The 20,233-nt window shown below is 39.1% G+C and overlaps 1 protein-coding gene across 1 annotated transcript in view; it reads right to left on the bottom strand.

Moving 5' to 3' along the window:
• thoc1 (THO complex 1) overlaps nt 1-11,970 on the bottom strand; it is a 30,418-nt gene extending 18,448 nt beyond the window's left edge. Inside the window, exons 1-20 of the mRNA XM_037681782.1 lie at nt 11,891-11,970; nt 11,606-11,679; nt 11,463-11,523; nt 11,305-11,374; nt 10,674-10,792; nt 10,541-10,589; nt 10,371-10,466; nt 10,163-10,245; nt 9,494-9,564; nt 9,291-9,399; nt 9,016-9,150; nt 8,754-8,854; nt 8,587-8,653; nt 8,045-8,095; nt 7,840-7,910; nt 7,443-7,538; nt 5,279-5,344; nt 5,121-5,204; nt 4,883-5,030; nt 4,704-4,788 (exon numbers count right to left, since the gene is read on the bottom strand). Coding sequence (XP_037537710.1) covers nt 4,704-4,788; nt 4,883-5,030; nt 5,121-5,204; nt 5,279-5,344; nt 7,443-7,538; nt 7,840-7,910; nt 8,045-8,095; nt 8,587-8,653; nt 8,754-8,854; nt 9,016-9,150; nt 9,291-9,399; nt 9,494-9,564; nt 10,163-10,245; nt 10,371-10,466; nt 10,541-10,589; nt 10,674-10,792; nt 11,305-11,374; nt 11,463-11,523; nt 11,606-11,679; nt 11,891-11,938 — 1,684 coding nt within the window. The 5' untranslated portion in view covers nt 11,939-11,970. The remainder of the gene's footprint in view (nt 1-4,703; nt 4,789-4,882; nt 5,031-5,120; nt 5,205-5,278; nt 5,345-7,442; nt 7,539-7,839; nt 7,911-8,044; nt 8,096-8,586; nt 8,654-8,753; nt 8,855-9,015; nt 9,151-9,290; nt 9,400-9,493; nt 9,565-10,162; nt 10,246-10,370; nt 10,467-10,540; nt 10,590-10,673; nt 10,793-11,304; nt 11,375-11,462; nt 11,524-11,605; nt 11,680-11,890) is intronic.
• Nucleotides 11,971-20,233: the final 8,263 nt, after the last annotated feature.

Raw genomic sequence — 20,233 nt, 5'->3', positions numbered from 1 at the left:
GGGGGGGGGGGTAATCATTGAGATAAAGTAGGCAGATAGACAGATAGACACAGGGGCATTTGGAATGAGATTGCAGGAGGGGCTTAAAGCTGAAGCTGTAAATCATTTAACCTGAGGCTAATGGGCTTATTGGCTGCACAATACCACACACACACACACACACACACAAACAATCTCAGCCGCCCGTCCCAACACAAGCACACAAATAAGTTTATTCCTGCGATTTTGGGCCTTAAGGAGGAAGTCCAGAGCTGTTAAAGTGGAATTCAGTGGAAAAAGTTGTGAACGATCACTATCTTACCTGTCGCAGATGGAGCTTTAATGATCCTCCGTTTGAAGAAGTAGTTTAATTCTGACCAGACTGACTTGAGATAACATATAACTAGTTTAGAAACCTTTGAAAACTGTTTCACGACACGGTTATTTCAGCAGAAATATCCCCAGGCCGGACCAGAAGAGCCCCAAGTCCTCATTTTTATATAAACGGTAGTACCTCGTTTATCGCGGGTGACCCGTACCCTGAAAACCCGTGAGAGGTGAAAAACTGCAAAGTAGGAATAGTAAGCAGTAGTTATTTTAGTATTTATATATACATATAGATATATAGATATATAGATATATATATAGATGGATGGATGGAAGCCAGCAGAGTGTGTTGAATCTTCACTTCATCACAGCTTCCCATCCTGAGCGAGCACAAAGGCAACAGTGGAAAGGAAAAACTACCTTTTAACAGGAAAAAACCTCCAGCAGAACCAGGCTCAGGACGAGCGGCCATCTGCTTCGACCAGCTGGGTTTGAGAGGAACAGGAAGTAGAAAAAGAAACACAGAACAGGTCCAGGTGAACTTTCTAAGGAGGAAAGACAAAAACATGTTAAGGATAGAAATCATTACAGAGTAGAGCAAGTAAAGAAGCAGCAGAGTGAGGAAATGTGGTCATTTAGTCCTCTAGCAGTCTAAGCCTATAGCAGCATAAGTTAGGAATAGCTCAGGAAACCCAAGCTGACCCCAACTATAGGATTTATCAAAAAGGAAAGTCTTAAAACTGGACAATGCGTCAGCCTCATGGACAGAAACTGAAAGTTGGTTCCACAAGAGACGAGCCTGAGAACTGAAAGATCTTCCTCCCATTCTGCTTTTAGAAACTCTAGGAGCCACAAGTAAACCTGAAGTCTGAGAGCGAAGGGCTCTGTTAAGAAAGTTTGGAACAATAAGATCTGTAATATAAGATGAGTCTATTGGAGTCGTTTTAAACTACAATGGAAGAGTTTGCACGTCTGGATAGTTTGCTTTTCAGCTGTAGCTGTGTCAAACCTGAAGGTTGAGCTGAAGGTCACCTAAAGATGTCACGGACACACCCAAAAAAAACAAGCAGAAGTTTAAGGCTTCATCAGCTGGGCACAACAAATTCCCAGTATTAACCCTCCTGCTGCTCGTGGGTCAAGAAGACGGCAGGAGGGTTAAAGCAACGCTGATGTCAAATCTTAAGTTCAGCTCGACTTGCTTGGATCCTCAGCTGAGGCGTGTAAGAACGGAACTGGAAGTGGGAGGGACCACCCAACGGAAAGACTCTGAAGCCGTGTCCTGTCAACTCAAGTAAGACCGAGTCCAGACCACGGAAAAAGGCCAAAAAAATAAATGCCGTGACAAAAAAGAAACTGGACGAGTTGACGGCTCATCTGGTGAAACGGGCTGATTCCCATCTTGATCCATGAATATAATATATTATATATATTTATTAATCTCTGGTCACACCACAATTTACTGTATTTTCTGGCCTATAAGTTGCACCTTTTAACCTAATTTGCATACCCTGTGACTTGTACGCAGAAATGACTTATTTATGATTTTTCCCCCATATTTATAAACCAATATGATCGTTTTCATTCATTCTGACTGACGATATTGAACCCTACCATTTTCAGCCACTAGATGGCACTCGAGATATAGTGTCATATAATAGGTAAAAAGTGGCTATTAATGACATAACTGGCTTGCCATAGTTTGCCATCTTCATCCAGAACATTAAATCAGCTTCATTTCGTGGTGCTACTCTTGCGAAATGGCGCTAATTTGACCATTGAAGTTCATTTATTTAGGAAAAGTTCAACTGAGACGCAACTTTATTAAAATTTCGAGCAAACAAGCAATTGTTTTTTAAGTGTTAATCTTGTTAAATTCTTGATAAAAGTCCTCCAGTGCACACTCCTGTGGCCGCCATTAGCAGCCGATCCAGTTTTGGCACAACACCGGCCCTCATGTCCAGGTTGTCAGTGATGACGAATAACAGATGCAACTTCTACGGCGAAGCGACTTATTTATGGATTTTTCCAAATTATTAGACATTTTTGGACCGATGCGACTTAAAGGCAGGAAAATACGGTAGTAGTGATTTTGTGACGGTAAAAGAAGACTCAAAAGTTGACATTTTTATATCCAAGATGCTTAAAAGTGAAGTTAGAGGGAAGACATGAAAGCCTTTAGGAAAAAAACGGGGATTTTCTACAGAAGTAATCTTCACTTAACTGCTTTGTATGTTTTTAATTATAGTTCTTAAGCTCATCACACTGTGTGATTTTAGAAAACATGGAGGACTTGTCCACGTCGCACTGTGTAGCTCTTTATATTAGAAAACTTCAGTTGAAACCCAAGTCAAACTGTGAGCTGTAAGACTTAAAAGATGCTGGCTCGTGTGATTTCTACCATAGGAAAAATCCCTTACGTCAAAATAATTTGACAAAATAAAAACGATGAATGGAAACCAACCGCTGGTGTTGAAGTCATTTTATTAGATTCAAACTAGAAAGAGGGGGAGGACGCAGAGTCCGGGATGGACTCACATCTGAAAACGGTGGCCGCAGAAGTAACAAAGTTTTGTAGAAATGTTCTTATTGTCTAAAGGTCATATTATGTCATAAAAGTCCTAAACCAGCTGTCGGTGAACCAGTTACCATGGATTTAAGCTTATGAGCTAAAATGTTCTTAGAATTCTTTCACAATAAATGTTTTTTTTTTCTAGGACTGCTGTCAAATCTCCCAATGTGAACTCGGGGTTTTGTTTTTTTAGGAAAGTCGTTCAAAATCAAAATTGGCATGGCAGAGCTTGAAACCTAAAATCGTCACTGGAAACCGGAGCTGGTGCATTTCAACAAATAAAATTGGTGCATCTCCATAAACAGCGCTTACAAACAGCCCCCCCTCGTGCAGGATCACATGTGGCGGCCCATTCTTCTGGTCAGTAGCTCATTACATTTCTCATTATGTCTTTACACCCATTTGGCCGCTCCTCTGCACCTGTTGAGGTGTGATATACCGGCTCTCGGTTTACACCTGCTCCCTCTCTTCATCATCTCCTCCTCCTCTTCTTGCATCCGTCAGTCTCACACTTCTCTCCATATCACTCCATCTGTCTACCTGCCTCCCCGTGTACCCGACGGAGACCAAGCTGTTGCCAAGGCTACAGCAGCCATTGTGTACCCCGTTGCCAGGTGACTGGTCGCTGTGGCGATGATCAAGAATTCTCAAGTACCGTCTTCGCTGCCACTCCTCCTCCTCCTGTTCTCCCTGACAGATAAATCTTCACCCTCCCTTTATTTCTTTAAGTCTTTTTCTCCACTTTGTCGCTCCTCACCTCCCGACGCCACAAGAAGAAAAGGATGCCGACCTTTAAGTGGAGCTAAGCAACAATGGAGGGAGAGACAAATGATGGATTGTTTGTTTTAGTTTTCAAGACCTCTCACTTTTTGTCTCTGCTTCTAAATTAATTAATCTTTTCTCTTTATCCGTTTAGTTTTGTCCAGTTTGTGATCACACCGTTTTCCTGTTTTTGTATTTTCCCCCATACGATTTTTTAGAATTTACCTACTTTTGCATGTTTTGTGCCAATTTAACCGTCCATGTATCAAACTGTTCAGCTTGTTCAGGAGACGGGTGCCATGACTAGGCCTGTCACGATAACAAATTTTGATGGTCGATTAATGGTCTCAGAAATTATTGCGATAAACGATACTATTGTTTGAAATTTAACTATAATTAATTGTCAAATTTTAGAAGAAATATTGTTTGGGGTGTAGTACCTTTTTTGACCACCTGATGGCAGTATAAGACTGGTTGAAACAAAGGAAGGCGTGTCTCTTTAAGAAAAATGGGAGGGAGGGCCCTTGACGTGACATGGGCTGACATGGCGGATGCTCGGTACGGTTTGAGATCTTTAGCATAGCATTTGTCACACAAAGCTGTTAATAATAAAAATTTCAGTAAACAAGTTCTCAGCTTCTTTTTGCAAAGAAAAACAACTTTTTACATGAAGGCACAGGTGTCAGCCGTGAATTTTGGAGCTTCGACAAGACAGAGGTTTATTCCCGAGGTCGGCCTGTTAACTTAGCTCGTAGCTTAGCTTCTCAGCTTAGCTGCTTTTAACGATCCAAAAACACAATTTTGGATGGTTAAAATGGATTTTAAAGAGAAAGGGAGGGGTCAGTGAAGAGCACCGGAGTTGAGCCTTTTGTCATCCAGTGTCTTCAGTCGAACGAGAGACACGAAGACATGATAAAGCCGATAAATGAAAATGAGGTTGATAATTTTCATTTACCATGCGATTATCACGGGGCTTCCGGGTACAGATTCGCCGTGATAAACGAGGGACTACTGTACATCTAAAATGACAAATCCTTCTGATTAAAGCTGTCTGAATTAAACTCACTGTCGTTGCTGTCTTTCAGAAGATTGTCTCCATTTTCATCATCATCCTCTTCCCCAGTCTTGATTTCTTCTGAGGGAATATCTTTCTGCATTTTTTTTTAAACAAACATGAATATTAATCGGTTTATTCCTTTTAAATTTATGAAAATTAAGTTATTAAGATATAAACAAATCCCTCACCGGTAGTTCTTTGGCCAGTTTGCTAACCATGCTGTCCAGGTAATCCGCCAAGCTCTTAAACTTTTGGTTTGTTGGTTGAAAGAAGTGAGGACTTCTCCTGGACAGCAGCCTCAAAGCTCGCCAGCCATAGTTTGGGTTACGCACAACCCTGAAAGGATTTAAGAACGTCAATGATTCAGGTAAAACAACAGGAATTAGGCCCCTGAAGATCATTAAATGATTTTATTTGCTAACTTACTTATACTCCTCCTCCACCATGTTGGCGGGGTCAGCCTGCTCAATGGCTTCAGTGAAGAACTCGTCCAGCGATGGCAGGAACTCTCTGAAAAAGATGCATATTGGCTATAAAAAGCTATTTTATGATGTATACAAATGGCTGAAATGAAATATACTGACCTGCTGTCGGACTTGCACGCTTCCATGTTGTCCTGGTTCAGGTTCCACAGTCGAGTCAACTCATCACTAACAAAACACAAAGGTTTTTTTTTTTTAATTTACCTTAGAAAATACAGTTCATATGGAAAGCGCTTCACTTTTTACACATTTTGTTATGTTTTTTTTTTCATTCAACCTTTATTTAAACAGGTAAATCCCATTGAGCCTCGAGGACTCATTTACAAGAGAGACCTGATGTTACAGCCTTATTCCAAAATTTATTCATCTCTTTCCTCAAAACTACACACAATACTCTAATATGATGTGAACATTTTAAGATTTTTGCACTTATTAAAAATGGAAAATTAAGAAATCACATTTACAAAAGTATTCACAGCTTTTAGTATGAAGTTCAGTATTGAGCTCAGATGTATCCTGTTTCCACTGATCATTCTTGAGATGTTTCTACAACTTAAATACAGTCCACCTGTGGTAAATACAGCTGATTGGACTTGATTTGGAAAGGCACACATCTGTCTGTAGAAGGTGCCACAGCTGACAGTGCATGTCAGAGCTCAAACACCAAGCATGAAGTCAAAGGAATGGTCTGTAGACTTCTGAGAGAGTTGTCTTGAAGCACAAATCTGGGGAAGGATACAGAAAATATTATGTTGCTTTGAAGGTCCCACTGAGCCCAGTGACCTCCATCATTCACAAATGGAAGAAGTTTGGAACCACTAGGACTCTTCCTTGAGCTGGCCAGCCGTCTACACTGAGCAAATGGGGGAGAAGGTTCTTAGCCCGGGAGGTGACCAAGAACCCAATGGTCTCTCTGTTGGAGCTCCAATATTCCTCTGTGAAGAGAGAACCTTCCAGAACAACCATCTCTGCAGCAATCCATCAATCAGGTCTGTATGGTAGAGTGGCCAGACTAAAGCCACTCCTTAATAAAAGGCACATGGCAGCTCATTTGGAGTTTGACAAAAGTCACCTGAAGGACTCTCAGACCATGAGAAACAAAATTATTTGGTCTCATGAGACAGATTGAACTCTTTGGAGGAAACTTTTGATGCCTCAAATCGTGCCCTGTCTAGAACACGGCGTGAGAGATCTTTTTTTATACCGTCTCTCATGTTTTCTTCACTTTTCTCATCTAATCAAAATATTATTCCGAATAAGAATAAGAGGGCCGCACTTTTTATAGTAGCAGCTTCGTGCACTCCGCCCATCTTTCGGACGACTGTACGTACATGTTCTCGTTGTACCTCAGTGCAATGACAATAAAGTTTATTCTGATTCTGAAACCAGGCACCGCTCATCACCAGGTCAATATTATCCCTACAGTGAAGCATGGTGGTGGCAGCATCATGCTTTGGGATGTTTTTCAGCAGCGGGAACTGGCAGTTTCATCAAGATAGAAAGAAAGATGAATGCAGCAATGTACAAAGACATCCTGGATGAAAACCTGCTCCAGAGAGCTCCTGACCTCAGACTGGGGCGACGGTTCATTTTTCAGCAGAACAACAACCCAGAGCACATGGCCAAGATCTCAAAGAGGGGCTTCAGGACCACTCTGTGAATGTCCTGGAGGGGCCAGGCCAGAGTCCACACTTGCATCTTATTGAACATCTAGATATCTGAAACCCTCTGCACAGACAACTTCCATCCAACCTGATAGAGCTTGAGAAGTACTGCAAAGAAGAACGGGACAAACTTTCTAAGATAGATGTACTCAGCTTGTGGCATCAAATTCAAAAAGACCCGAGGCTGTAACTGCTGCCAAAGATGAATCAACAAAGTATAAAGCAAAGGCTGTGAATACTGACGTAAATGTGATTTCTTAGATTTGTTTTTAACAAATTTGCAAAAATCTGTTTTTTTTTTCACATGGTCATATATTGTGTGTAGAGTTTTGAGGAAAGAGATGAATTTAATAAAAATTGGAATAAAACTGTAACAAAACAATGTGTAAAAGTGAAGCGCTGCTAATACTTTCCAGATGCACTGTACTCCACATAAACAACTCCTCATGAAGTTAAAAAAAAGAAGGTATTTTCACTAATAAATATGATCTAATCATAAAAAAATGCACTATTTCACAATGTTTCCAATGGGCAGGTTTGTTTTTGTTATTTTACTAGGTTCGGATCACTCAGCACAGCCCGCTCCTCGTTAGATAACATACTTTCCCATGAAAATCTTTCGGTCTGGCCCTTTTCCAAGGAAGTCCTCTGGAGCTTGTCTTTTCCTGGTGGGCCTTTTCGGTTTCTCATCTACTGTTCTGTTCCAGGGAGGAAGAAAAAAAAAACAACCACTTGTCATTTTGGCAAGCTACTGTATGTTCACTCTTCACACTCTTTTGTTGTAACTGACCAATCACCTAATACATGTATTGTTTGTATTGTTTATTAACATTTAGGAACTTTTGTGTGAAATCTTTTTATCTTTTTATCTGTTGCTGCTGTTACACTTGAATTTCCCATCCGTGGGACAATAAAGGCTGTTTCTATTTTATTTCTATTCTATTCTACAACTCGAGGAAAGTGTTCATCATCCTCCACTTCTAAAGTTTTACTCAGTACCTTTCCTTAACAAAGCTCGGACATCCCTCGTTTTTCCAGGCGTTCCAGTTTTCCTCTGTGTTGAGGATATGCTGCCAAAGATGAGATTCAGAGTCAAAAACATTTCAGTCTGACCAGAGCACACAGAACTCCAACAGTAACACACGACAGACCATACATGTGAATTAATTTATTAATGTCTGTATGTCTGAAGGGTGACTCTTACCTCAACCATGGAGGCAAACTTGTCTCCATCAGGAGGAATTTCTCTCAGCAGCTACAAGTTAACATGTAAAGGGTTAGACCTTATTTGGAGTCAGAAAGCTTAAAAAAAATGTTATGAACCCATGTGTGAAGAATATTTCTGTTCAAGAGAATAACATCTTACACCTGCTATTAAGATAACTATGAAATATACTGTTGTTGCTTTCACGAAGAAATCCAGACTGCAAAACAGTCCAAATAAGTAATACTTTTTAAATAAAGTATAATATACTGGTCTGAAGGAAACTGGCCTACAAAACATTGGGCTTCAATGAAAACATTTATTGATTGTATCATTTGTTTTTATTACCTTGTGTGTGACTAATTTTAGAATATTAATATTTCTGTCTTCGTTTATTCGGATCAGAGTATTTTGCGTCCCATGGTTTGCTGTTATTTAGACCAGTACATGTCTTGTTCTGCTGGCTGAATCTAATTTAATACAGAAATGCACACAGTCCCTTCTGAACTGTTCAAACTGAGTCTTTACATCTTATAACTGACCTGATACACAAGTTTAGTTGTATCTTCAATCCATGTATTCTGGTCATCATTCAAGACGCAGCTGGAGCTGCAAGAAAACAAAAGCATAAAGAAAACGGTATGAGTTGTCCACAAATAAGGTGTCCCACAGATTTACTGCTTAATGTGACTGCAGAGACGTGGTTCACCTTTTAAATTTGACCTGCCCCTTCAGATACTGAAAGAGGATGAGATACTGTACAAGAATGTGACGCCTGAAGTTGCTGTCGCTGAGCTGCAAGTCCATCAACTGCAGGAGACGAAACAAAGACAGTGAAGTTTTTTTATTATTATTCTGATTTTAAAAAAAAGAAAAACACACATTTAATAAAGATGTGATCCAGAAATAAATACAATAAAGGATGCATCTTATTTAAACATGGTATAAAAGTTCACATGAAGTCGTCCCACCTTCTCACTTGTGAGGAACTTGGCGAAGTAAACATGTTCCCCATCAGATGCTCTCAGCTCCTCCATCTTCTTCTTAGAAGCCTGCGTGTCATCCAGCTTGTAGCTCTTGAACACAGCGAGGGTCTCATCAGAGTACTGAGCAGAAAAAAAAGCAACAAATGCAGGGGATAAACTGTTATTTTAACCCTCTTTTAAGATATTAATCTGTCAAATGAAGAACAAAAGCATATTACAGTAATAAAGTATTTTACAGGCTTTACAGTGAGGTGGATTACCTTAACAAATGTTATCCACAAGAATTTTTCGTAGCACTGCAACGGATTTCTGAAGTAGTCCTGCAACATCCAGAACTTTCTGTACAAGTTGTAGTCAATGGGAATAGAACTAGAAAAACAAAGATTAAATTTATTTAAAGGTATATAAAAAATTAAAAAAAAAACACAAACATGACAAATTACAGTGTGACACTTTCTCTCACCATGGCGCAGGGGCATCATCCTCCCCCATCTCCCCCTCCTCCACCTCCATACCATCTTCCTTTTCAACTGTCTACAATATAGACAGCAGCACTTTAGAAAAGAAGCTAAGCTTTTATGACATTCATTTGAAATATTTATAAAAAATTAGGCAGCAAGTCGAGGGAATGCGTATATATGCAAGCATTATGCTCTATATCTTATATTAATATAGACTTTATAACCTTTTCTGCTCCTTTACTGTTATTGTGAATGATAAATGTTTCCATGATCATTCTCTACAGATGTGACTGTTGGAGATCATTTTTATTCTGCTCAACTCAAGGTTTGATTGATATGGTAGAATCAGTGACATGTTCCCAGAGTCCATGAGGTGTTTTTGCCTTGGGTAACTCCTAATCATTTCTGTGCACAGCTGCTTTGATAACAGCTGCACAGTACGGGAAGGAGGGGCAGGAAACTGACACCAGGAGGTTCTATAAACTAACAGCCTTTAGGAATCTCAGAACGGGTCAGAAGAACCTCAGACAGATGAAGGCATTGATAAGTGTACCTGTAAATGCATTGATTTTCTGTGAGTTGTTGGCTGTTCTCCAAAGCTTTGTAATAAATATGAAAAAGTCTACACCTGATCGTTTGGGAATCTCTTTTCCACGACAGTAACATCTCACCTTCTGGCCAAAAGTGGTTTCTTGCTCATTTTTGTTAAATACTGTTACATTTTCCAGATTAAATTGGCTCTGTAGGTTGAGGCCTGGATGAAAACAAAATAGAAAAACATGGATGTAATTAGTTAAACTACTTAATTTTTTTAAAGCAGTGGAGTTGATCCCATTTAATTTGTCAAATAAAAAAAAAAAAGATTATTTGTAATCCTACCCGATTTTTCAGACAAAGGAAAGAGCCGTGCAAGGAAAAGCTGGATTCTTCCACAGAATACTGTGTTCTGGGATTTGGACAGCCTCCTTAAAAGATCTATACAGACGGATAAGAAAATCATGAAACAGAGTTTTGTTTACAACAAAAAGTCTTACATATAAGAGCTTTACCGTTGCACATCCTCAGCAAATAGTTCTTCCCTGCAGTATAAAAGGAGTTCTGGAGAGAAGAGATCACAGACACAATAATTAAATCTTCTGTTTCAGCTGACTTTAGTGGGGGAAAAAGTATCCATTTAAATACCGATTTCCATGTAGAAACATTTTCCTCAACAAAAGAGAATATTTTGTCACACAGGTCAAGAGGAAGGCAGTCCAGAACATCTCCAAGCAGAATAAAAGGAGTCGTAGCGGAGCAGATACCTGCATAAACACAGAGAGGCAGAAACTGCAAATATTTAATGTTTAAATTGCTATAAGAGACTTTGGACAGGACTCACATTCCTTCTACCCATGAGGTATTATTGCAATTTATTTTGGCAGTAAGAAAATGAATGTGTGCTCAAATGAAATTAAAGATCATGTTTTTCCAAAAGTCAACAAGTAAGTAACAAAAGTGCAACCAAATCTTAACGACATGAATAAATCTAACAAGGCTGAATCAAGGTCGTTTAGTCTTTTATGATTAAATATTTTAACGAAGAAGAATCTGTCGTGAAGACCTGACTCAACCTTGTTAGCTTTATCTACCTGGATTATTGAGCATGCATCAGGACATGAATACTGATTTTATTATTATTTAAACTTTTGTCCTTCATTACTGGCCTGGCCTTTTTTTAACAATAAAAAAACACTGAATAAATTTCCAATCCAGATTTATTTAATTTTATTCAATAATAATAATAGACTTATTAATTATTAAAAGACTGACATACCCTCAGTGACAGCGTCAATACTCAAGTAGATGAGGGACAGACAATCATCACAGTTATCCTTCCGCTCATCCTGCAGAAAAACATATTAGTTACGGGTTTTGATTTCTAATAAATAACACTATTTAACAACAGGGACAAAATAAAACATTCATTCTTACCATCAGATCACCAAGAACACCCCTCAAAGCCTGGTCTAGTGTGGTCTTCTTTTCTGTCTCACTGTAACAACAAGCCATCATTTCTTATACTCGGCTTTACAACATTCATGAGCATATTAAAAGTCGACGGGAGAAAAACTTACTTCCCGGAGATCTGATTAAACACATTAACTACTTGCTTGCAGGTTTTACCATCTAACGCATCTCTAGCAGCAGTCTGTAGTTGTTTGAGACGGGGAGAAGGACAATGAGAACGTTAGGAAGCCTTTCCTTTAGCTTAGCTTCGTTTGCTACATGCTATGCTAACATATCAAACACTAACCGTAACCTTCAGACAAAATTAAAACTTTGTTATGAATTTATTAACAACGTCTTTCATAAAATCAAACGTATTCTTTTTGTATTTTATACAAAATCTCATTTCTCACCATAAATTTCTCTTTAGCGTTGACAAAATTGAACAAGGACGGCGACATCTTTACAACCGGAACTGCCGTGATTTACTTCCGTTCCCAAGTGGCACACTTTCAAAATAAAAACCTTCTAATCGTACTTGCAAAGTAAATTTGTATAAAAATTTAATAAACTAACAATAAACAGGGGGAGGAGGTACAAATATCTTCATTTAAATTTTAAAACCCAGTAAAAACTTAACATTTCAAAGACATGACTTGTACAATTTGATCTTTTATTTTATTTCCTTCTTTTTTTATATAAATATTTTCCTATTTTTTCAGGCAAATTTGAAACTTTTTTTTCCCAGTTTATAATGGTTTAAGGAGTGGTATTCCTTAATCCATAATAATAAACTAAATGAGTATGTAAATGACTAAGTGTAAATCTCTGGTTCATTATGACAAACAATAAATCTGCTTTTAGTGTTTGACTTCTTGATTTTTGAATATAGGCAATTGATTAAAAAAAAGTCCAAAATTGAGAATAACGTAATTTTGACTGTTGCTTAATTGTTTGTTTGTTTGTTTTCTCAATGGCTGTTTAAACACAGCAATTAACTTTATGACTACCAAACTACAATTACCAACATTTACAAAGTCAGTGACACCTAAACAATTTTTATATGAAAACAAACAAAAGTAAACTGCAAATAAGTATATTTGTTTTAAAGCAAAATGACTAATAAACATGGTTCCAAAACAATTTAGATATTTTAAAAAATCGATCCAAAAACATTTACAGTATAATCATAATGCACACTCCACTGAAATTGGACTGAACCAGAGAGAAAAATATTCTTCTTGCTGTGTTGTAGTTATGAATATAGATGGTAAGTTTGAGTGATGCTTTTGTTTTTATACCTTCAGGCCTAAGCAAGCAGAAATCCAATCTTGACCACATGGTGACAGTGTTGCATGTCCTTTATCCTGTCATAGTTAAGACTAACTTTACACTACATCACTTGCACAAACAAAACACTAAGCAGCTGGCTGTTTGTACGAAATATATACAGTTTCTTTAAAAATGAAATCCCCTTTATCCTGGTGATAATTTTTGCGTTATCTTATTTCTTCTTTACAAAAGAATTCTGTTCAATTGTTCGTATAGTTCAACAATTTATTTAGTTGTGTCTCAGATCAGTCAGAAATAAACAAGGCAAATCAGGTGGTGTTCTCGCAGACTTCAGAAGACCACCTGTTTATTTCCAGAGGTTATAAAGGTGCTGCAGATAACAGGACCCCAAATTCTGTCTGTGCTGAAGCCATGAGAGTGCGTTATAAGTGGAGGATGTATCCGAAGAAGAAGATGGGGAGGAATACAACCCAGAGCATGATGAATCATCTTCAGAAGAAGAAGAAACCCCTGAAGCTGAAAGAGAGACTTTCCTTTAAAAAAAATGGCAAAATAACATGGTCCTCAGCAGCATATGAGCAACACGGCAGGCATGCAGAACAAAACGTCATAAAGATGACCCCAGGACCCACAAGGTATGCCGTTTGTCATGCCCATGACATTGTTTCTACATTCTACCTGTTTATCACACCAGCAATAGAAAAAATAATCCTGGAGATGAAAAATCTGGAGGGTTTTCACAAATATGGAGACAGCTGGAGAAAGATGGATGAGATTGACCTGCAGGCCTACTTAGGGCTGCTAATCTTAGCAGGTGTATACAGGTCCCGAGGTGAGGCTGCAGCTAGTCTATGGGATGTAGCGAGTGGAAGGCCAATTTTCCGAGCCACAATGCCACTCAAACTCTTTCACATCTACTAAAGACTGCTACGATTTGATGACCGTGAGTCAAGACCAGCAAGACGTGTGACAGACAAACTTGCAGCCATAAGAGAGGTATGGGACAAGTGGGTGGAGCGGCTGCCCTACCTCTACAATCCAGGGCCTGACGTAACAGTGGATGAGCCACTGGTTCCATTTAGAGGTAATCTGTTTTCATATTTGTAATAAAAGTGATTTTCACTATCGATTTCTTTGACTGTTTTCTGTGACACTGATACTAATCACTGATGCTAATGTCTTTTGTCCAAAGGTCGTTGTCCTTTCCGGCAGTATATGCCCAGCAAGCCAGCAAAATATGGGATCAAGTCATGGGTGGCTTGCGATGCCAAATCAAGCTATGCTTGGAAAATGCAAGTCTATTCTGGGAAGCCGACCAGTGGATGCCCAGAGAAGAACCAGGTGATGTGAGTTGTGCTTGATGTGAAAGAGGGACTGATGGGGTCACAATGTGACATGTGACAATTTCTTCACCTCTTATGAACTTGGAAAGCAGCTCCTGAAGAGGAAGATCACCATGGTTGGTACAGTTCAAAAGAACAAGCCTGAGCTCCCACCTGCACTGCTTGCATCAAAGGAGAGCGAGGTCTTCTCCTCAAAGTTACTTCATGCCCAACACCACTCTAGTTTCCTACTTCCCAAAGAAAAATAAGAATGCAGTTCTTCTGAGCACACTGCACACAGACGGTGACATTAGCGATCGTGAGGACAGGAAGCTAATCATCATCCAAGACTACAACCGCAACAAAGGAGGTGTGGACAACCTAGACAAGGTGATTGGAACATATAGCTGCAGAAGAATGACTGCCCGCTGGCCCCATGTCATCTTCCACAACATCATTGATGTTTCCTCCTACAATGCCTTTGTGATTTGGAGAGAGATCAACCCGACCTGGATGTCTCGTAAGCAGAACAAGAGGAGGGGGTTCCTGGAGCAGCTAGGAAAGGCACTTGTAACTCCACTCTTTGAAAGAAGGAAGCATGTCCCCCGCACAGAAGCCTCAGCAGCAGTTGTGAAAGCTATTCAGAGTGCAGGAGCTCCTGATCAACCTGAGGATCCAGCTACCACAGCCACTTCCCCAGCTAGGGCAAGTAAGAGGAAGAGATGTCAGTTCTGCCCTCAAAAGAAGGATTGTAAAACACATACTGTGTGCTGCAGGTGTAAGAAATATATCTGCAAAGGCTGTGCACTTGCACACTGCCCTACATGTGCCAATTAGTTGAATGGGTTATGTTATTTTTCATATTTTTGTATTGTGCATTGTCTTAAATTGTTCACTGGAGAAAAAACAAAAGAAACTGAGTCATTGGGATGAATAAAAATGCATTAAAAACTCCTTTTTGCACATTTTGTTTTCCTTTTCTTAAGTGATAGAAATTCAATTGAAGAGGGAAAACTCAGGTATTCACACATTTTGTGGTGAATGACAATATGCAAGATGAAATTTGGTGTTTAAAATTCAATTAAGCTGCTTATATTGGGGGTTTAGTGAAGATGGGTTATTTTGACCCGGAGGACACAGGGTGTATACAGGACATGAGGACAACACAGGAGATATGGATCAAAACAGGGTTGAGCTCATTACTAACATCTACTGTTAATTAATGAATGGTTTCCAAATGGTTTCCAGAGGTCACTTTGGTCATTTTGTATGTTTTCTTCATGTGTTCTTGTCTTAATGTGTATTTTCCGCATGTTCCGATCATTCAAACTGTAACAGAATTGTGCTGTAGGATTTTTTGATGCTGTTTAACAATGTCACATTTAACATGAGAACAACTGGGCCACTGAACCCAGACAAAAATTGTTAAACTTGAGTTTTACTCAACAAACAGGGAACACTGGTCTGCTTTCACTCGCATTACAGTAAAACGGGTCACTTTCTGCCTTTTGATGAGTGTTTGTAATCAAACCATTGCAAAGTGTTTGCATTGCACTCCTGCTTTGTTTTAGAGGGTTAAAAAAAAGAACAATGAAGTTGTGAAATGTAGGAAGTATCACTCTACAGGTGCTACTGTCATCACATCTATGTGGTCTTAGTGGTCAGAGAAAATGGGAAGTGATGAGAGTTTTACAGGTACCTTCTATCTCCCACACCCTCTGTCGGACGTGACTTTATCAGGCTGGTGCCAAAAACTGATGAAAAGCAGAAAGGGAGTAAGCACCACGAGAAACTTGTAGATAAGAGTTTCACATCAGTCATTGTCTGGAGACGGAGCTGAAAATGATTTGTGGGTGTTTCAGGATCAGGTTAAGGCATAAAGATTGAGAAACCTTTTTATGATTCTGGTTCTATTATATGGGTCTTTCTTTCTTCGAAGCCCTTGCAAAACACATTTTCCAACAAATCACCCCCTCTCTAGAGGGATCACAAACTTATATTTGAGTATCAATCTGACCAAGGAGTTGGTCCAATGTACAAAAATGTAAAGGCAGAGAAGGAAAATGTAAATTAACCCATAAACAGGCCTGATTTCATTACCCTGATGCATAACTTCCATACAGATTGTAATTTTTTTTTGAATGTGCTTTAGTTTAAAAACCTGTATTGAGAAAAATAAAAGCTCACAGCTGTTGAAACTTGTTGCAGTGACTGTAAAACAGCTGATTAGCTACTTGTTCTTTTGCCAAAAATCCAACTCCCTTTTCTGGATAAATTATAAAACATAACCAAAAACAGCCCTCACAAATATTCACCTGTGGGCTGATGTAGTTTATGGATGCTGTCTGTATGTTTGAGTTTTTTAGTGTTTTTGACATTTCTGTTCAATTTTCAATATCAATTTCGATTCTGCCACTAATTCATTTCTTTCTGTTTATCTGCTGTTTTAGCAAAAGAAAGAAAGAAAAAGAAACATCACCGCAAACATTTTGACTGAACGAGTATTTCAAATCTCTTTAATCGTCGCTGCAAATTCAGTTTAAATCCAGGTCAGCCCTACGTCCTCATCAGTTTATTTTAGCCAGATGAAATATAATGATGAAAACTGCCTCTTGCCAAGTTTCAATTCAAACTAATCAAGTTGAAGATGAGAGCCAAATAATTTGATGAACATGCTCAGACAAAATGGCCGAGGGGAAACAAAACCAGCTTTGTCTGTGTTGTTGGAGACAAATGTGAAAACAAGAGGCAGAACACAATGCTGTGACCTCTGAGGTCAAACACACAAAGGATGGTTTGGGTCTGCCTCTTGTCACATGATGCCTCTGAAATCCTAAAAACATGAAGAAAATGTTGCAGCATCCTCACATAAAGAAGATGAACATAGAGCCAGATGAACTTTCAGAAGAAGCTGAGAGACAATCCAAACTTTTGATTAGACTGAGCCAGATGTTTCATCTGAATTGGATTATTTCAACCATTAGAAGCCTCTTCCTATTCCTGCCTTAACAGGCATTATATATATTTTTAATGCTGCTTTAAAGTTAATAAAAAAAAAAGCTTTTGACCTGTTTTAAAACAGTCACAATTAAAGATCTAGTATTCTTTGAAGGATAGTATATCGCCCATCAACTTTCATGTCTGAATTGTAAACTAAAATGATATTATGTAAGAAATTATGTGTAATCTCATGCAACATTGTCATATTTATATTTGTTAGCAACTGAAGGATGTGCTGAGAATGACTCTCAGTGAACACCACACCATGTTTTAGCTCAAAATCTCGAAAACTGAGATATCAACAATTCTGTGTTGACTAATGTCATTTAGCCGTAGCGGTCATCATGGATTAAGTTGACTCTAAAACTTAAACTAGAGAAATGGCATTTCCTGTGAAAATGCAGTGTGAATGCTCGCTGCAGAAGAACTTGCGGACAAACAGCTGAAATAAGTTATAAACATGCTGAAATGTAGCTGAAAAGAAAAAAACCAAGCCTAAATGAGCAGAAGAAAGAAAAAAACAAAAACCAGTATTAGCTGAATTAGGTTTAAATCATCAGTCAGAAATCAATACAAAATTAGGAAAGCAGCAAAAAAAAAAAAAAAAAAAAAAAGCTGAAAAGGAGCTGAAAAGGCAGAAAGAAGCATAGAAAGAAGCATACCAGCTCTCTCTTGTAAATGAGTCCTTGAGGCTCAATGGGATTTATCTGTCTAAATAAAGGTTGAATGAATACCCTATGGGCAGCACGGTGGTGCAACTGGTAGAGCTGCTGCCTCTCAGCGAGCAGGTCCTTGGTTCAAACCAGGGGCCTTTCTGGGTGGAGTTTGCATGTTCTCTCCGTGCATGCGTGGGTTTTCTCCGGGTGCTCCGGTTTCCTCCCACAGACCAAAAACATGCATGTTAGGCTGATTGGTAATTCTAAATTGTCCCTAGGTGTGAGTGAGAGAGTGAATGGTTGTTTGTCTCGTTTGTCTCTATGTGTCCCTGTGATGGACTTGCGACCCATCCAGGGTGTACCCCGCCCCTCGCACAGTGATTGCTGGACGTGGGCACCAGCGACCCCCGTGACCCAAAATGGAATAAGTGGGTAAAGATAATGGATGGATGAAATGAGCTAAAAATGTGGGATCAGCTGAAAAGCTTAAGGTCGTTTTCACACCAGATAGTCCGGTAGACTCGGTTCGGTTCAGGACCAATATTCATGACCTTTTGTTTACATTTGAGCTGGAGAGTTTGCATTCACACTGCACTGTGCAGTCGAGTCAACCTGTTGAACCAACCTATTCCCCCACTCGCCTGTGGGGGCGCTGCACCAAGAACTACTGAAAGAAACGACACAAAAACCTCTGAAGACACGTCTTCTTCTTCTTCTGTAAATAAAAATAAAAACGAAGTGGCATCACGTTTTAGCAGTTTTAGGAGTTATATTTTGTAATTTTTCATAAATGGTGTTAGCATGAGCAGAAGATGAGACAGAAGACCCTGGAGAATATTGTTTTTCCACACAAGGCAGCTGACGGCTCCATATAAGGTCAGAGAAATACGTGTTTGTTTACCCTGTGGAGCGGGTCCGGTCTGTTTACATTCACACCGTACTCGAACCGCGCTGGAGTTCGCTTCTACCGGACCGAGACCTAGGTTTTAGCCCGGGCCAGAGTTCGCCTTTTTGTTCCGTGACAGAGTTCGATGTCGAGGTGCGTTCACACCTCCTTAAACGAACCGGACTTTCTAGGAAAACGAGCTAGAGTTCTATTAAAGCGAACTAAACAGGGCTAGTGTGAATGCACCCTAAATTTGCACAAAACAGCTAAATAGTAGCTGAAATAGCAGAAAAAGCTGAAACTAGCATAAAAACGCTGAAAGGAGCATAACAAGCTGAAACTTGCAAAAAGAAGTCAATTAGGCTGAAAGTAGCAGTGACTTACCAAGAAAAACTACATTTTTTCAGAAAATAGCTGAAAGTACCAGAAAGAAGTGGCGAGAGCATAATTTTGCTGTACTGGAGTGAAAAAAAGTTTAAACGAGTGCAAAAAAATGTGGAATAACAGTAAAGAGCTAAAATTAGCATAAAACAGCTAAATAATAGCTGAAATAGCAAAAAAAAAAAAAAAGCTTAAACTAGCAGAAATAAGCTGAAAGTAGCATAACAAGCTGATTTTAGAAGACAATTTTAGAAAAAAGCACAAAAATTCTCCTGAAAGAGCTGAACGTTTTGATTTATGAATTGTTGAAATATAGCACAAAAATTGTGTAACGAGAAAGATGCAGAAAAATTATACGGAAGAAAAAATGGATCACAAAAAGTGTGAATGCTTCCTAAACAGTCACACACCGAGTTGTAGATTTACATCAAATCAATACTTCTGCAGAGTTTCACTAAAATCTGTCCTGTGGTTCAAGACATTCTTTGCTAACAGACAAACAGGGCTGATGCTCAAAGTTGTAAAAAATGCGAACCCAGCTGTTTGCACAATGCGTAGCACCCAGAATAAATGTTGGGTATAATGTTCAGCTACCACCTAAAATACACACAAGTGGCTGAGTTAGACATTTTTGTGTTGGCCATGAGTAGCTGTGGTAGCTGTCTTGAATAGTCTTGTGTACAAAAGGTAATCCGATGTAGATGTCAACCCAATGAATACTTTTGTAAACTTTCATAAACTTGTTCAAGATCATCTCACACAGAGGAACATACAGTACCAAGGCGATGTGCCTCTCATCTTGATTGATGCTCATGCGAACACTTGTGTGTTTAAACAACGCTGGTTGGATGGCCCTCACGTTACATCGCTGTTGGTCAACCTTCAGTTCTGAAATTTGGAGTCATTTGAAGGTAATGTAATGATTATCTCACTGTGTTGAGACTGTCAAATATTTACGAGTCATAAAAAAAGAGGTGAGCAGGTTGACGTTTGAAAAAATGGAGAAACAACATTCTTGTGACGGAGTCAGAAAGGAAATCGCCACTATGGCCACGTCACATCCAATTTATGTGCAGTCAACACATTTTAAAGCAATACTGTACAGAAAATATTTTGGACTACAGCCAAACACTCTTACTACTATATGTAGCTTGTTATATACTTTTATTGCATCTCCCTGAACGTTATACCATCATTTATTTGTTTGTGCGTTTGTCT

The sequence above is a fragment of the Nematolebias whitei genome, chromosome 9 (assembly GCF_014905685.2).
Source record: "Nematolebias whitei isolate Nwh7 chromosome 9, NemWhi1, whole genome shotgun sequence".
NCBI lineage: Eukaryota > Metazoa > Chordata > Actinopteri > Cyprinodontiformes > Rivulidae > Nematolebias > Nematolebias whitei.
The sequence above is the reverse complement of the archived record's forward strand: the minus strand, read 5'-3'. Positions and strand labels throughout refer to the sequence as shown.